Source organism: Protopterus annectens, chromosome 1.part2 (assembly GCF_019279795.1).
Source record: "Protopterus annectens isolate FY-2018-M chromosome 1.part2, PAN1.0, whole genome shotgun sequence".
Classification (NCBI taxonomy): Eukaryota; Metazoa; Chordata; order Ceratodontiformes; family Protopteridae; genus Protopterus; species Protopterus annectens.
Window position 1 is genome coordinate 926,797,561 of NC_056727.1, and position 18,736 is coordinate 926,816,296.

An 18,736-nucleotide genomic window follows, 5' to 3' on the forward strand; every position below is an offset into this window, starting at 1 on the left:
AAGTGAAATTGTATCAAAATGTTTATTCCAGTAAACAAGCACAACAGGCTTTCGCAAAAGCTTCATCTGGTTTAAATAGAATTCGTCCTTTATCACATTTTAGTATTGATAGAAATCATATGGTATCAGATACTCCAGTATCATTGAGTATGCGTAAGACCACCCAACTATTTTTATACATTTAAAATAGCCCACAAATAAGTAACATAAAAATACAGATACTATCTAAAATGTCAACTAAGAAAATGAGCTAAAAATTATCATTTAAATCAGCTGCTTATTTTTTAAGAATTTAAATCAGGAAAAACCTTTCTACATTTAAAATTGTTTAAATTTACTTTCCTGTTGAGGAAAGTTTTTTTAAGCCAGGAATAGATGACTTTGTTGAATGTTACATAACCTAAATGTAATTTTAAATGAGAGTGCACTTCTGTTTCTGTCCATTTAAAAGGTTTTAAAACATTCTAAAATGACTTTATCCTGTGAAGAAACTGTACTTATTTTACTTTTTAGGGATGGGAAAGTGTATTGAAGTGCTTTTTACTATGTTTTAACTGGGGGAGTGACTTTTTAAGGTTTCACATTTTTACTGACTTATGCTCCTTCATGTCCTGGGAAAGGAGCGTTATTTTCGGCTTGATCTTGGAGAAAACTTAAGATTTCACAGTCAGTCCTTCCAGTTACAAAAAGAAAAAGCTGATCAGATAACCTTTGCCACCAGGGCAGGCTAGTATTTTGCCATAAACATGTGGGTGACTATGCTAAAGCCAAAGTTGGTTCCCCAGACTACTCATCTTTTTCCTCTTATTTCCTCTCTTTTAGCATATGCAGCCACTGTGGATCAGAGGATTAACCACATCCTCTGCTGCTGTTGGGATCTCCTCAGTGGGCAAGGAAAAGGTATTTTGTCAGTCTAGTGAACAGGAATAAGGAAAAGTGCCTGTGCATAGCCAGAATGTTGTGCCCATCCCTGGAGAAGCTGTTGTTGCCATTAGTAAGTTTTCTTGCACCAATTTTCCTGTCAAAAAGAAACAGAAAACTAAACCTTTTCTTCTTCTGCCCCAGTCCCTTTGGGCAGGAGTCATTTATCCGGTCCATCTTGGGATCTTGTACAGGCTAGTAACCCTGTTTATAGGGTGGTTTCTGGTAAAAGAAAAATAATTCCTCTTTTACTGAAGAGATTCAGGATTCCGAATCTGTGGAGGAATGTGAAGGGATGAATTTTTCTTCTCAGATTAATGATACAGACTTGGAGTAGAGTATGTTATCTGAATCTCCTTGTGAGGGAGGCTCTTTCTCTGAGACTGTTTCCAGAATATTCCAGTGTTTTCAGGGGAGAACAAAGTTCTCTCACTCCCTCAGAAAATACTGTGAGCTGTTAAAACTAGAATTTTCAGTACCTTCATCCCCCATTGCTTGTCTGCATTAGAGTATGTGATTGCCACAGACTATAGTTCCCCTGATAGCCAGCCTGATCTACCTAAGAAAGAATGATAGTGTTAAGTGCCTCAGTCTTTCACATTTTATACACTCATCCCAAGCCTAATCTAGCTGCTGCCAAGCATTTTGTCAGTTCTAATCCATCATCAAACAAGAATGGCAAAACAATGTATACATTTTTTCGGGGGGTAAAGTGTATACTTTTGCAACTTTGATTTTTAGAATTTTAAATTGTCAGCCTTACATTAAAATATTTTGTGACTGATTGGGAAAGTTTGAGGAATTTTTGTCAGCAGTTCTATTCTGTGAAGAAAATGTGATTTGTGTGGTTTAGTTTCTTCCATTTTTTAAGGCTCTACTCATTGTTTAAAGTGTGTAGACTCTGTTGATACTGAATCCAGGGCTGTTGCCACTAGTACTGTGTTGAGGAGGTTTGCCTAGCTGTATTCTGATAGCCAGAGTATGGAAAACAAAATCAGGATAGAGATTTATTTTTTGGACCCTCTACTGCAGAGGTTATCAAATATGTAATGAGAGAAGAAGCTGATACAAGAAAACTTTAAGATTTTCAGCCTTCCTGCTCCAAATTTTCCAAGGGATTTTCTGCTTCCTCATCCAACTTTGGAAAGACAGTCTTAACAGAATGCCAAAAAAAAAAGAGCAACAGGGAGGTTCCAAAAAGAAAGCAGGGATCTTCAGAACAAAGGACAGTCAAACAAGGTAGAATGTCAGATAGCTCATTGCATTTGTGAATAGTAATTACTTGGTGGAGACCTCAAATATCTCTGAATCTAGGTCACCCCTTCTGCTCCAAAGCAGTTGGTCATCACAGACACCGTGACTTTTCTCGGGGAGCTTGAGCACTGGTAGTAGACAATTAGGTGAATCTGTACTATTCTTCATTCTTGTCTAAGCTAATTTTTACTTTTTGGTAACTACTGATGAACTTCAGAATATTTCCCTAAATACTTCATCTGCAAATTGTCATGGTCTGCTACAGCAGTTTAACCCCAAGTGCTTGGCAGTACCTTGTAAGGATGCATGCACATTGAGTTGACATTTTTCCTGTAAAAGCACTCTTGAAATTTCATGAATACCTTGTTGCACAAAGGTTAGCTAGTTTGTGGAGTGATGAGCACTGCCTACAGAGTTGGAAAACAGATGCTCTTGAGTTTCCGCTATATTCACACTGGTAATTATCTAATCAGTAAAAAAGGGCCTGTGATGACTTTTACAGTCTCCATTACCAACTTGATGAATATGGGCATTCCAAGTCAGTGCAGAAATTGCTTTATGCATACTGACAACAAACTAGTTCTCAAACAAACTGGTAATGTATGTGAGAGATGTAGTTACACAATGTCGCTGTTGGCAAAGCTGTTACATAAAAGCACTCCTGATGTCAGTCAGGTTGTCAGTGGTACACATGCTTCACCCATCACACACACAGCACAAACCAGGCACATAGATGCACATATGTTGAGGCACTTAAATGTAACCTTTCCACACCCCAAAGACTTTATAGACAAAGCACACATAACAAATGCCCTCAGCATCTTATGGAGCCTCTACGTTTAAGCCAATAAGGAAAGCAAACCACACAACCCAACATTCTGGACATGAGAGAGACCATTGTGGGACACACTGATACCCCCCTCACTAGGCTGAGTAAAGTGAAAGTCATGGCTAGTTGCTTATCAGGGGAAAGGATCTATCATATTACACACATTCTGAGGTCATTGGACCAGGGGTACCAGTATGAATAAGTCATAGTCCATGTTGGGTCTGAATGACCCAAGACATACCTCTCTAGACTATACGAAGCGAGTCATCATCGACCTCTCGGAATGTGTGTCTCAGGCTGGTGTAAGCCTAACATAGAGCAGCAATATACCTTCTCCAAGGATGATGCCAAAATACGAACGATGACTGACTTTAATAATTGACTTGGTTTCTGGTGTCATCAAGGAAGGAGATGATCAACAGACCACTCTGCTTTGCCAGGGATGGTATGTACCTCTCCCCACTAGGCTTTCAAATATTAGTTAAAGCCTTGTCCTACCCCATAGTGCCTTTTTTAGGCAATGCCAAATGAAAATACTTCTGACATGGCAAATAAAAAACAAGAAAATCTAAAGGTGTTACTGCTCAGTGCTAGGAGTCTAAAGAAGAAACTCAATTCTGTACAAGCTGTGCTCACCCTAGAGTGCTGATATCTGTTTGGTCAATAAGACATGGCTGAAGACTTGAAGAGTACCGCAGCAGTGCAAGGCTGTAATGCCCTTCCACGCAGTTAAACCAGCTATCACACGACCAGGGACTAAACGGAGAGATGTCTTGGTGTTCATCAAAAATAAATATACCCCAAGGGTGGTCAAACAGCAGTTTAGCTTCTCCATGTTCAAGCCACCATAGGCAAAATCCAATATCACTTCCTTGCAAGCTGTAAATTCCCCTCTGTGACTCAGGAAGCCCATAACACATATTTAAGCTAATTGAAAACACTTAATATCCAACCCAATGCTATATTCATGGGTGACTTTAATTACCCCACTGTTAACTGGGAGTCATATATGACACAAAGCGTGCAGTCAGAGGTTCCTGGATTTTGTCAGTAAGCTAACCAGGGATGAAAACATACTAGATGTGGTCTTCACTAATATGGGAAAGTGCTGTACAACCCCCTAGTATAATGTCCTTTCTGGTGAGTTCAGTCCACAAAATGGTCTCCTTTGAAGTAAAAATTAAACCTGGAACTCCAGCTAACCCTGGAATGTTCAGGAACTAATTTAAGGCTAACTTCCTGCTATTAAGTGATAACATGGCAACATTTCAAGCCTCACTAAACCGTGAGAGCACTGCTTACCTATGCAGAACTTTCACAGAAACCTTACACAAGCAAGTTAACAGCTGCTTTGTTGGTTGGTTGGTTGGTTGCCCTCTTTATTTTCCAGTACCACCTACATTTTAGTTCCTTCTATACAGTTCATTATTCTTACCTGGCCAAGCTCCCTGTGCCGCAGCTCCCTTGCTGGGCTGATTGGCCACGCTCTCTCCACTAGTTGTTTCTGCCCCGCTTCGCTCCCCTTATCCCACCCACCCCATGCACCTCTACATTTATACTTCTTACACCACACCCCTTCCTACACCACACCTATCCCAACCCCTCCCACTCTCCACTCCCTACTATCCTGCATATTCTCCTTGCTTTCCTCATCGCCCTTACACCTTTCACTTATACATTCTAATCTTTCGCCACCTTTCTCCTTTGTATACCATAGTTTCCATATTTACTTACCTTACCTTATTTACACCATAGTTTAGTCTTTACCTCTATATCAAAAGTAGCCCTCACCTACCCTTCATTATGCCATCCAAAACTCATACAACCTTATCCAAAACCTCTAACACTAACACTATCCTAACTAAACTACTACTCCTGCTTATTCATTTCCTACTTCTCACACTACCCTATCTTCTTGCCTCTTATGAACAAAACAATAATTGCCACATTAGCTATTCTCTTAAACAAAGAGCCTCAGATCTTACATCTCACAAGTTAACTCACTTAAATATCACATCTACTTCTTCTTACCTCCTAGCCAAATATCATTGGTTGCCCCATATTAAATCTAATTATCTCATCTTGAAATGACTAAGATACCTATCTATCTTCTCCTGTAAACCTCATTCACCATATATCCCCTCAACCACTAAAGATGGTGATATACATCCTAACCCAGGGCCCTTTAACACCTCTTCTGACACTAAACCTATTACTTCAAGCTCCACCCTTCTAGCATCTAACTCTAGTTCAAATTCCTTACTTATTGGACATCTCAATATCCAAAGTGTCAATAACAAGCTTACCCTTCTTCACTCCCTTCTTGACTATTACTCCTTTGACATCTTCTGTCTAACTGAAACCTGGTTAAAGCCCCATACTAAAGATAGCAAAATTATTCCCCCAGGCTATAACATCCTTAGACTAGACCGCTCTACCCGCAAGGGTGGGGGTGTAGCACTGCTATTTAAGACCAAACTACAAGTATCCTTAGTACACTATGATCCACAAGAGGATACCAAGGCTGAACTCCTTATTTCTAAACTGAAACTAAATCCACATAAATCAATTTATATCATCTGTATCTATCTACCTCCTGGAAAAAACTCTACTATTATCGAAAACATCCTTAATTGGGTATCTTCCACATACCCACAAGAAACTATCATACTAGGAGACCTTAACCTTGACTGGTCCTCCATTAACTCAATGAACCCAGCAATGCATATTAATCTTCATGGCTTTACTCAGACAATTAATACCACAACTAGGATCAATAAACCTAACAATAAAGAAAGTATATTGGACTGGATCCTAATTAACAAACCTCAACTAGCATATCAGGCTGGCACTTTGCCTGATGATATTAAACATACATTATAAGACAAAAGTATCACCTCTAATATTTTAGAATCGTAATAAACATTTTAATCTTCTCCTATTTAAAGCCGAACTTAATGCCTGCAATTGGAAAATGACAAATTCTTATCAATCCTTGATAATCATGCACCATTAAATCTAAACCAGCTGAAACAAGACAAAAGCTGCTACTTAGAAACAAATCCTGGAGCAAATGGAGAACTAGTAAATCTCCTCAGATCAACAGACCTTTAGATTCTTGAGAAATAGTACCAAAAATACTATAGTAATCTTCAGCAAGTAAATCATAATAACCCCTGTAAATCTGGAATAACTTAAATAGACTTCAGCCCTGGTCAAATTTGATAACTCTAGCATCCCTGATCTCTCATCCTCTAACCTACCAACCTTCTTACTACAACCCATCTCAAAACTTAAACCTGGTACCCCTCTGCTGACCAGCTTTTAAATAGCCTATCCTATATCCATTCTTATAAACAGAACTATTAACGAAGAAACTATCCCTGATATTTAACTCAAATGAATACTCTAACTACAGGCCCATAGCAATCCTGTCACCAATAGCAAAATCATGGAAAAGTGTATACACTATCAATTAATGAATCACTTAACTAAACACAGTATTCTGACTAACTGCCAACATGGTTTTAGACCTCTATCATCAGCTCTGTTCATTGACCTGTCCAAAGCCTTTGATATGGTTAACCATCCCCTTCTCATAAAAATTCTGGAATCTATTTCCTCTGGGATAACAAACTCTCCTCTCTACTGCCTATCTCTCGGTGTCCTCCAAGGCTCTATTCTCGGACCACTTCTATTCTCTTTATTATTCAATGATGACCTACAAGTAGCTATACCCTCAGTCCACCTGCATACAATGCTGATGATTCACTTATTTGCACTGCTAAAACCATCTTTGAATTACAAACAATTAAACAAAATGTATTTCACACAGTAGTTCTTAAGTTGGGCTCCTTCTACAGAATCAAAATGTTCTTAACTCCTAGCCCACTCTCATCTTATTTCCACTCTTCTCTATGCTTCACCTATCTACACTAACCTAAAAGCTCGAGAGTTGGTTCCACCGGCTCGAGGCTCCCCCTATATCCCACAATGCTAGGCGTGAGTTATCCCAGATCTCGTTTGCCGCTACAGTGATCGAGGTGTGTTTTCTACCGGCTCCAGGTTAGTGAAAGTTAGACTAGTTTAAATTCTTAGACTTAGGCTAGCTCTGTGTATTTTTCTTTCCCTTTAGTGTAGTGGACTTATTATCCCTTCTACCTTTTATCCAGCCCCCTTTTTTTTTTCTAAAGAACTTATAGTTCTTTCCCAAGGCCTTCGGGCCCTTCCTTCCCTATCCTTAGGGTGTGTATGTGTTTTAATTAGGGAGTTCTTATTTAACTTACCTTTAGTTTAAATAATTCCCTTTGAACCCTATTAGTGTAATCTGTGTGTGTGTGTTTTCTGTGTGTGATTACACTTGGTTCCTTGAATATGTCCAAGGATACAAAGATCTCAGGCTTCAAGAAGTGTGACTCGTGCTGTCAGAAAATGTCTCTGACAGACGGTCACACTTCTTGTGTATTGCCTGGGACCTTTACACCTGCAGGACTCTTGTGCTGTATGCCACGGCTTCAGCCCTAGAGTCCTGCAGGAGAGAAAAATAAACTCATTTTGAGGGGTTTAATTAAGCCTGAAGGTTCCCTTTCTGTGTCATCGGGAAACCTTCTAAGGCTTCTAAGACCTCGACTCCAGCTTCAGAGTCGAGGCCTAAGGCTTCAAGCCTACTGCTTCATCGGCTCTGGCTGGAGCCGATGAGTCTTGACTGCAGTATCCGTGGTTTCTCGGCCCGGCCGGAGCCGAGGCATTAGAGATTTCTGGGTCGGCTCCGATCAGACCATCGGAGCTGACATCTAGAAAGAGATCGAGGTCACCGTCCCTTGGCTCCGTTCATTCGGCTCCAGTGTCTCCCCTGCTGTCTGAACGGAGCCATAGATCTCACTCCTCCAGGTCATCGAGGCTCTCGGATCACAACCTCCAGAGGGTAGTGAGTAGACTTTTGAAGTCCGAGGCGCTGGCCCAAATGCTCCAGAGTCCGACTCATCAGTCGATGCCTCAACTTGTTCCAATAAATATTCCTCCTCCGACTCCTTTGAGCTCGAGCCGGGCGCCTCGGGACCGAGACTGTGGTAGTGTCGAGCCGATACATTTGTCTTGGCTCCGTCGTCTGCTCCGATTTCTTCTTTGAAGAATCTCGGCGCCGGGCTTCCTCGTCGGCTCCGAGGGGTGAGTGGCATCGGACCCTTGTCCGACCCCCTCTCCCTCTCGGTGCTTGCCTGGTGAGTTCGGCTCCGACATCGGCCTCGGAGCCATCTCTGTCGGTGCCGAGGAGGTTCTCAGCTTTTTCGAGCGGGACCTCTGGCTCTGCCTGACGGGGTGCATTCGAGGTCATGCGGAGTGTGTTGGAACCTTGTTCGACTCCACAGTCGGCTCCGTCCTCCCTCCCACTTGGTGCCTTTGGTTATGTCGACTCACTCCCTCATCCCAGACCGCAGAGAGCAAGCTCTCAAGAATCCCCTGTGGGGATCTCATCCTCTTCGAGGCCTCTCCTGAATTGGCAGGGGAGCCCCTAGGAAGATAGTGTAAGAGGAAGCACATAGACTCACCTGAGTCTGTCACCTCTGACACAGATTTAGAGGATTCCGAGGGTTCCCCACGTTCCCCTTCTGAAGATGTCTCTTTCGCAGACATTCTAGAGATCCTGAAACAGAGGGAAATTGGCCAGCCCTTAACCCTTCGGAGGATGAATCTGTGTATCTTGAGGCGTTTGGCTCTCGCCCTTCCACCTCCTGGGTGTCCCCCTTGATCCCTCATGCAGGTGGTTGCAAAGAAGGCTTGGGCGGCTCCTGATTCAGTGGACCCTACCCCAGGGGACCCTCCAAGTTGATAACAGCACCAACTGACAAGCAATTTCTCACAAAAGGTGTTTCTGTGGATGCTATGGTGGTAGCTGCTGCCACCAAGAAGGAACTAGCTGATCCTTCAGTGCCTGTTCATCCCCTAACAAAGAATCTAGGTCTATGGACAGGTATGCGGAAGCGGATGTTCTCGTCAGCGACCTTTGCTATGCGTTAAGCTGAACTACCTATGCCATTTTACTCGTCTTCAAAGAGACTTGATCAAAGAAGCGAGTGACATGTTGAAGGATCCTACGGCTGCAGGTTTTCAAGACAAGATGAACACCCAGCTGGCTACCCTGAACTCCATAGCTAACTCCTCCATGCGCCTCCTTTCTTATGCGGCTGATGGAGCGAGCAGGGCCGCAGGGACAGGTGTGGCCTTACGCAGGCATGCCTGGATGTGGCTATGCAACTTTGCAGACCCCTTTAAAACATCTTTCACTAATTCCCCGTTTGATGGATCATCTCTCTTTGGTCCTCAAGTGAAAGAAACCTTGACTAGATGCGAGACAGATGGCAAGACTCTTTCTGCCGTCGGAGTCCGTTTTTCTACTCCTTCTAGGCCTTACCCCAAAGGCCAGAAAAGTGGGAAAATGTGGTTCCATAAACAATCTCAAGGGTCTTCGCCTGACGACAGAGTCGGTTCCCGCCAGAGGCAGAGGGGAACAACAATGGTAGACGCCGCCCTAGAGGCAGGGGGTCCGCAGAGGCAGGGCAATCGAGAAGCCTTCTCTGATAAGCCTTTTCAGCATCCCTGAGGTGTTGCCCGACTGCCCACCTTCGGAGGCAGTCGGGGGAAGATTGTCACTGTACCCAGAAGCCTGGCTATCCCTGACTCAAGACAAATGGGTACAGTCCATCATTTCGAAGGCTATTCCATTCCCTTCTTCGCATTCCAAACCAATCAAAAATCCCTTCCAGATGTTCCACCCGCTCAAAGGGATCTTGCAGTTTTGGAAATTTCAAAGCTGCTTGCAAAAAGAGCAATTCAGCCAGTTCCAGCAGACCAGCAAGGATCCGGAATCTACTCCAGGTTCTTTTTAGTTCCAAAGAAAACAGGGGACTGGAGACCAATTTTGGATCTCAGTATCTTGAAACAAGTCAGTCAAGAAAACAAGATTTTGGATGGTCACGCTGTAGTCCATCCTTCCCCTTTTGGGAAAGGGAAACTGGATGTGCTCTATAGACCTTCAGGATGCGTACTATCACATAAAAATGAACAGACGCTCCAGAAGATTCCTCCGCTTCAGGCTGGGAACCAGTCATTTTCAATTCAGGGCCCTGCCCTTTGGTCTCACCACTGCCCCCCGGGTGTTTACCAAATGCATGGCAGTGGTAGCTTCTCACCTGAGACGTCAAGGATTCCAGGTGTTTCCATATTTGGACGACTGGCTCCTCACAGCTCCCACCAAGCATCTTCTCCTAATGGCCAGGGACTACACCTTTCGCATTTGTCAAAAGTTAGGCATTTCAGTAAATTGCGAAGGCTCTGTTTTGTCGCCTTGTCGTACTATTACCTTCATAGGCGCAAATCTAGACACAGTCAACATGTCTGTAGACTAACACATCAGAGAATAGCAGACATACACAAACTGGTCTCACTCCTCTTCAGCAGCAACAGAGTCAAAGCCAGGTTAGTTCTGAAAGTGTTGGGGATTATGGCGGCTGCCATACCTCTGCTTCCATTAGCCAGGTTCCACATGAGAATCCTTCAATGGATGCTCTTCACACAATGGTCATACCAGCAACTTCCGATGTCCCATACCATTATGATCACGCAAACATGCAGAAATCATCTTCTGTGGTGGATGTCTTCCCCTCAGCTCTTATTGGGAAGACCTTTTGTACCTTCCCCTCCGGTTGCTACTTTGACAACGGACGCCTCCCTGATCGGGTGGGGGGGGCATTATCAGGGCAGAACTGTCCAGGGCACATGGCAACCAGACGAATGCCACTTGCACTTAAATGTTCTAGAGGTGAGAGCAGTGCTTTTAGCGTTGCAAGCCCTTCAAGACTCTCTTCCCTTGGGAACGATAGCAATCCAGACGGACAATATGTCTGTAGTGTGGTATATCAACAAACAAGGCGGAACCAGGTCCTACCCCCTGTGTCGAGAAGCACTCAGACTGTGGCAATGGGTGATTTCTTCTCAGCGGTTTCTGATAGCAACGCACATCCCCGGGAAGTCCAATCAAATTGCGGACAAGTTGAGCAGAGCTATCCTCATGCCTCACGAGTGATCTCTGAAAGACTCTGTGGTGAGAGAAATTTTTCTCAAGTGGGGTCAGCCTTGCTGCGATCTTTTTGCTACTCCCCAAAACAGCAAGTGCAGAGATTATTTCACCCTATTCCCACTACCAGGCCAACCCAGCAGAGACACTCTAGTCCAAGTTTGGCCCCGGGGACTTCTGTATGCATTTCCTCCCTTCCCACTAATCTCTCAAGTGATACAGAAAGCTATCGCTCAGAAGGCCTGCTTGATCCTCATTGCTCCTTACTGGCCTCGACAGGTTTGGTTCCCCTTTCTACATCATTTTCTGTTGGAGCAACCTTGGCATCTGGACCTAGTTCCAGATATTTTGATCCATCAGTCGGGTCAGTTTCATCGCTCCCTTCCCTCTCTGAACCTCACTGCTTGGTTCCTCCTATTCCAACCTTAGCCAGGCTTCCTCAAATATCTCACTCTGTTCGAGATATTTTGATAGCTTCCCATAAATCTTCCACTCGAAGATTTATTTGAGTAAGTCGAAACGTTTCGCCTATTGGGCTCAAGGAAGGGACATAGATCCTTTCACTGCTTCCATCCAAATGGTCCTTGATTTTCTAGCTGAACTCTTCCATGCAGGTTCATCTCCTTCTACTCTTAAAGTTCAATTGGCAGCTATTTCTAACTTTCATGTGGGCATTTCAGATTCTGCCATAATGTCCCACAAGCTTTGCAAAGCTTTTGAAGGGAGTTTTTCTACTCAGACCTCCTATAAGAAATCCTCCTCCTCCTTGGGACCTAAATTTAGTTCTTAGTTCTTTGATTCTTTCCCCTTTCGAACCTGCAGCCTCCTGTTCTTTAAAATTACTATCATGGAAGACACTCTTTCTGGTAGCTATTACTTCAGCTAGAAGAGTTTCAGAACTTCATGCACTCAGCTGTCGACCTCCTTATCTGTTGTTCCATAAGGACAGGGTATCTTACGAACCAACCCGTCTTTTTTACCTAAGATAGCCTCGTCTAACCTGAATCAAAGCATTGACCTCCCTGTGTTTTTTCCAGAATATTCTAACAGGACTGAACAAAAATTGCATTGGCTAGATGTTCATCGTCAGTTAAGGTACTATTTGGATAGAACCAAACAATTCAGAAAATCTGACCAACTGTTTGTCTCTTATGCAGAAGGCAGAAAGGGACTTTCAGTTTCAAAGGTATCATTATCTAGATGGCTAACATCTCTGATTTCCCTTGCTTATGAAATTAGACACCAAAAGCTGCCTAACAAACCTAAAGCCCATTCCACCAGAGCTTTGGCTACTTCTATAGCCTTCCAAGACAGACTGCCTATTGACACCATTTGTGCAGCGGCTACTTGGGCTACTCCTCACACTTTCATTTCTCATTATAAGTTGGATTTAGCTTCTAGGCATAGAGCTAACTTTGGTTCCACTGTTCTCAAGAGTCTGTTCCGTTAGGCCACCGGGACAAGGTGCTAGGGACGCTGTCCCATCCAGCAAGAATGAAGGCGAGATAGACAACTTAACATATAGAAGTTATGTTCTTACCATAACGTTCCATGTTAGTTGTCTTCTTCTCGCCTTCTTTCTTGCGTCCCACCCTCCTTCCCCCTGGCCTGGACAGACCTAGAGGAGTTTGATTGTGACCTCTCTTTCTACCACCTCTTTACTTTAGGTATATGCTGCTGTGCATATTTTCCTGGATCAGGATGTAGGTCACCCTTCTCTTCTCCCTGGTTTATAGAGGTGGACTTTGTTTATAATTATTCTATTGCTATTATAAGCTGGGCCTAGCTTACAAACGAGATCTGAGGTAACTCATGCCTAGCATTGTGGGATATAGGGGGAGCCTCGAGCCGGTGGAACCAACTCTCGAGCTTTTAGAGTGGCCGAGTCGGAGCCGAGGTCGGCTCCGAACCCATCCAGCAAGAAAGAAGGCGAGAAGAAGACAACTAACATGGAACGTTATGGTAAGAACATAACTTCTATTTAATCTTCATGGCTTTACTCAGACAATTAATACCACAACTAGGATCAATAAACCTAACAATAAAGAAAGTATATTGGACTGGATCCTAATTAACAAACCTCAACTAGCATATCAGGCTGGCACTTTGCCTGATGATATTAGCGACCACGCCTTAACATACATTATAAGACAAAAAAGTATCACCTCTAATACCCCTATTTTTAGAATCACACGAAGTAATAAACATTTTAATCTTCTCCTATTTAAAGCCGAACTTAATGCCTGCAATTGGAACCCCCTAAAATCTCTCCCACTTGAAGATGCCGTTAAATACTTTAATGACAAATTCTTATCAATCCTTGATAATCATGCACCAAAACGCACCATCCGAATTAAATCTAAACCAGCTCCCTGGCTTACTAAGGAAACAAGACAAAAACTGCTACTTAGAAACAAATCCTGGAGCAAATGGAGAACTAGTAAATCTCCCTCAGATCAACAGACCTTTAGATTCTTGAGAAATAGTACCAAAAAAGACATACTCTCTGACAAAAAAAAATATTATAGTAATCTTCAGCAAGTAAATCATAATAACCCCTGTAAATTCTGGAATAACTTAAATAGACTTATCCGCCCTGGTCAAACCACAACTCCCCCCACTAACTCAGACAATATATCAGCCTCTGAAATTGCCAATACCTTTAATTCCTTTTTTATCAACACTATTAACTCTTTGGCCTCGCACCTCTCCTTTGATAACTCTAGCATCCCTGATCTCTCATCCTCTAACCTACCAACCTTCTTACTACAACCCATCTCTACCACCTTCATCCAAAAATGTATCCAAAAACTTAAACCTGGTACCCCCTCTGCTGACCAGCTTCCATCTGAATTCCTTCAAAAAGCAGCAAATGAAATAGCCTATCCTATATCCATTCTTATAAACAGAACTATTAACGAAGAAACTATCCCTGATATTTGGAAAATTTCTTATATCATCCCCTTACATAAAGGCGGAAACTCAAATGAATACTCTAACTACAGGCCCATAGCAATCCTGTCACCAATAGCAAAAATCATGGAAAAGTGTATACACTATCAATTAATGAATCACTTAACTAAACACAGTATTCTAACTAACTGCCAACATGGTTTTAGACCATTTCATAGTACTACCACCGCACTCCTATCCTTTACTGACTTCATCAACAAAAACCGTAATAACATTCTATCATCAGCTCTGTTCATTGACCTGTCCAAAGCCTTTGATATGGTTAACCATCCCCTTCTCATAAAAATTCTGGAATCTATTTCCTTAGAACCCAAGGTTATCCATTGGTTTGCTTCCTACCTCAATAACAGAAGACAGGCAGTCCTCTGGGATAACAAACTCTCCTCTCTACTGCCTATCTCTCTCGGTGTCCCCCAAGGCTCTATTCTCGGACCACTTCTATTCTCTTTATTCATAAATGACCTACAAGTAGCTATACCCCAGTCCACCTGCATACAATATGCTGATGATTCCACACTTATTTGCACTGCTAAAACCATCTCTGAGTTACAAACAATTACACAAAATGTATTTCACACAGTAGAAGCATGGTTCTTAAAACGTTGTCTACTCTTGAATGCTAAAAAAACCAAACTCCTTCTCTTTAAGCCCACTACTAGGTCTCCCCCGCTAGAATTTTCTATCTCTTCCAGTGATGGCACCCTCATTTCACCTGACTCTACCACCAAGTTATTAGGGGTTACAATCGATAACAGCCTTACCTTTGATAGTCACATTAATAATACTATTAAAAAAGTAAACAGAAAGTTGGGCTCCTTCTACAGAATCAAAATGTTCTTAACTCCTACTGCCAAAGCTTCACTAGCCCACTCTCATCTTATTTCCACTCTTCTCTATGCTTCACCTATCTACACTAACCTAAAGAAAAACAATCTTTCTAAGCTAGCTAACACTTATCATAGTATAGCTAGATTTGTTACTGGAAATCCATATAGAACTCACCACTGCCTGAACCTACAGCAACTTCACTGGCTTGAACTAAGAAATACGTTATTTCTTTCTCAACTTACATTTGCACACAGGATTTTCTATAATCCTAACAAAACACCTATACTTTCTAACCTGCTTACCCCTTACACCAACCTTACTTCTCTTCGCTCCTCCAACAAACTTCTAGTAACCTTAACTAAAACTAATAACTCTGCTGGTGACTCCCTTTTCTCCAATACAATTGGTAAATATTGGAATCATCTTCCAACCGAACTAACTTCCATTCCATCCTCAGTTCTCTTTAAACAAAAACTTAAAACACACCTTAAAAAACACTGGTTATGCTCTTGCTTTAACCCAGATTAAAACTATGGTTACCACACCTACTTCTCTCTCTCACTACTCCTCTCCTCATTTTCCTTCTTACTTTTTTAGTGGGACTCTACCTATGCCTAATTAGGTTTTTTCGTTCTATTACTCCTTTTTTTCTTCCCTATTACTCTCTCTTAATAATGCTGTTTGCATATTAAATTATCAAGACTTTCTTTCTACTGCCCTTACTCTTACATTTACTATGAATGTCTTTCTCTTTTCCTTTCCTCTTTCATCTTCTAAATGTTTTTATTAACCTTTGTTTCTCCATAGGTTATGAATTTATAAAACTTCTATGTAGAATTTTATTTTTGAGCCAGACATCGTATTCTATTCTTGACTGGTTTTGTATTATGAAATTGCTTTTTCTTCATGTGGAGCTTTTCTCCCCAGGCCTCTACTGAAAATGGAAATATATCCAGTTAGACTAGCCCGGTTAACAAATGTAAAATAAATGTAAAATAAAAATAAATAAAATAAAATTGTACCCACCAGGAATAAGTACAGAACTAACTTAAAAAAAAAAGCCACCTTGGTGTAATTGCATCATAAATAGGCTGTGTAACAGAAGGAAGAAAAACATGGAAAAAATTAGGAGATGTATCACTTAGCAAGATAAAGCACTCTATTTAAACTAAACAAACAACTTGGAGGACAAATAAAGTATACCAAAGCCAAATTTGTGGTGAGTTTAGCCTCCCAAGTCAAGGGCAACTCCAAGGCGTGCTTCACCTATGTCCGCAACCTCAGAGGCAAAACAGAATTGTGTTCAGAGCCACCTATACTGAGCCAGAAGATATAGCAAAAACCTACTGGCAGACAAATTCAGCTGTAAATTTATCTCTCACCCCCCCCCCCCCTCAGCCACCCCCTCTGGAAATAACATCAAATATAACTCTTACTATCAGTGGGGAACAGTCCTCAATACTTTCTCTAAAGCTAGGTACACTGATTCAGTGGGCCCCGAGAGTATTGCAGGTGGTCTCCTAAATAGCACAAAGCATGACCTATCAGACCATATGGAGTCACTGTTTAACTGCAGCCTTCAAACATGATTTGTGCCTCATGAATGGTGAACAGCAAACATCACCGCACTGCACAAGGGTGGGGTGTCTACAGCGCAAACTACAGATCCACAAGTCTCAATAGTTTCATATTCAAAGCCATAGAAAGAATTATCATGGAAATAACTATTTTCCATGTATCCATAGTTGCATATTAACTATTTTGCACTTGTGTGTGTCTTAGTGTGGGGAAACAATTAATGTGAAAAATAGATCATATACTACTTTGGATATGGTCATAAAAGCAGAGTAGCTTGATTACTGGCTTATTTTATTAAATTAGTAAATACTGTCCTGCAGGTCTGTGATAGAAGAACTGAAATGAGTCTACCATCATGAGAAGATACTGTTAGTGTGTGTGTTTATAACTTGTGAGGTTAGTGAAAAATAAAACAACCCTTTAATTTTTCATTGCTGTTATTAGTGCTGTGCCATGTTTTGTCAAGATGCTGTGTCATAACTAAGGAAGCATAGACAGTATGTTTGCTGTGACCTTAAACCTGAATCTGGGGTGTCAACTTTAACAAATATTCTTTCACTTAGAAAAAAAGCTGAAAAAAGTCTTGCATATTACACTCGTCGGCTTGAGAAGTTTGGGAAACGTGAACTGATTAACCCCAAACCATGTGGCCAGTTTTGCTGTTGTAATGTTAAAGGATGTGAAGAGGTAAGGAATCATTTCATTTCATTTTTCCATTTACTATGCATTTATTTAAGACTTACGGATAGATTCATTAATGCCTACACTAAGTGTACACAATCTGTTTTCAGGAACATCCTTACCACATTTTTGTGCTTTCTGGTCACTCATAAAGATTACACTAAGTGCATATGTAGTCTACACTTTGTGGTAACCTTCATGAAGCCCCTTCAGTATGTAAGGCTGCAAGAAAATCAGTAGGAAAAATAAAAATTAAGAGGAAGAAGGTGTGAGTTACGCTTGTGCTGTCTGTTCACTCAGAACAGTGTACATGGAGTGTAGGCATTCACATATCTGGTCCTTAGTGCAGCATGAGTAGCTTAAAAAATAGTATCTATTTTGGAGCCCGAGTTGGGGGTTTTTTTTGTTTTTTTTGTTTTTTTTTAACATAAGCAAAATAGTAATTCTTACTTATCAAATATGTGTTTCATGTAATAATTGTATGTGTAATACAGCTCTTGGGCTGCCTGCTGGTGAGCCTTGGGATGGAATATCATGACCACTGATTCCATAAGAAAATGGCCGGCATCTGGTGGCTTTTTTTTCCCCATCTAACACCTAGGACATATTGCTGTGCTTCCATTGAAGGACATAGTTATTTTTGCCTACTGCAATGCAGAGTAGATGCCCTTTGTATTGCACCTTATAGCAGTCTATGAAAAGTGTTTTAGTTGCTTACATTGAACTTGTTTAACTAATTAAGCCCACTTGACAGGTGCCACTTTTCATTGGTGACCCAGATAAGAATATTCCATTTGTAACTGCACAACCAATTAAATGTTACTGTTCAGTAAAATAAATTAGTGTGAAAGCTCAAATTTAAAAACTTAATATAAATTTTAACACAATCTTTTAAACACTTTAGAATATAAATTTTAACACAATCTTTTAAACACTTTAGTTCTTTCTGAACTCAGACTGATGACCCTCATAAAATATTGTACCCATTAACACACAACCAGTTGAAATATTACTGCTCATTAAAATAAGTAATTGGTACAAAAACTCAGAATAAACAAAAAAATACTAATATATAAAATGGTAAGACAAGCTTTCCAACAGCTATTTTTTGCCAAGTCAAACTCTGAGTATAGTTTTCAGATTTATAGTTCTCCTTTTACTCATGCTCCGTTATAGTATCTAATCTTAGCTACCTTTTCTATTAAATAAGAAACATCTTTATTAAGTTATCACTTATGATATAGGCAATTATACATTTATATAAATGAAAACAAACCATATTAACATAATTTTAGTTGCAAACATTGTATATCACTTATAATCTATCCAATCACTGTCAGTCAAACATTGCATAGATTATTCAAATTCTGCCTTCTTTTAAACCACATTCCTCATCTGCATGTGTTACTATGATTTCCATTCTTTCTATGTAGTTTGATCCTACCCTTTTCAAAAGATCCCATTTCATGTTGTTTTATCTGTTACTGTATTTACTACTACTAGTACAGTTTATTTAGACTTGGATTCCCATTTCTTAGTAATTGTTTTTTTGGCAGCCACCATAATTAGACTCAGCAAGGCATTACTAAGTGTAGGCAATT

At 41.1% G+C, this 18,736-nt stretch overlaps 1 protein-coding gene across 1 annotated transcript in view; it reads left to right on the forward strand.

Moving 5' to 3' along the window:
- LOC122792423 (CSC1-like protein 1) overlaps nucleotides 1-18,736 on the forward strand; it is a 740,103-nt gene that overhangs the window by 254,905 nt on the left and 466,462 nt on the right. The window contains exon 5 of the mRNA XM_044060212.1: nucleotides 17,018-17,141. Coding sequence (XP_043916147.1) covers nucleotides 17,018-17,141 — 124 coding nt within the window. The remainder of the gene's footprint in view (nucleotides 1-17,017; nucleotides 17,142-18,736) is intronic.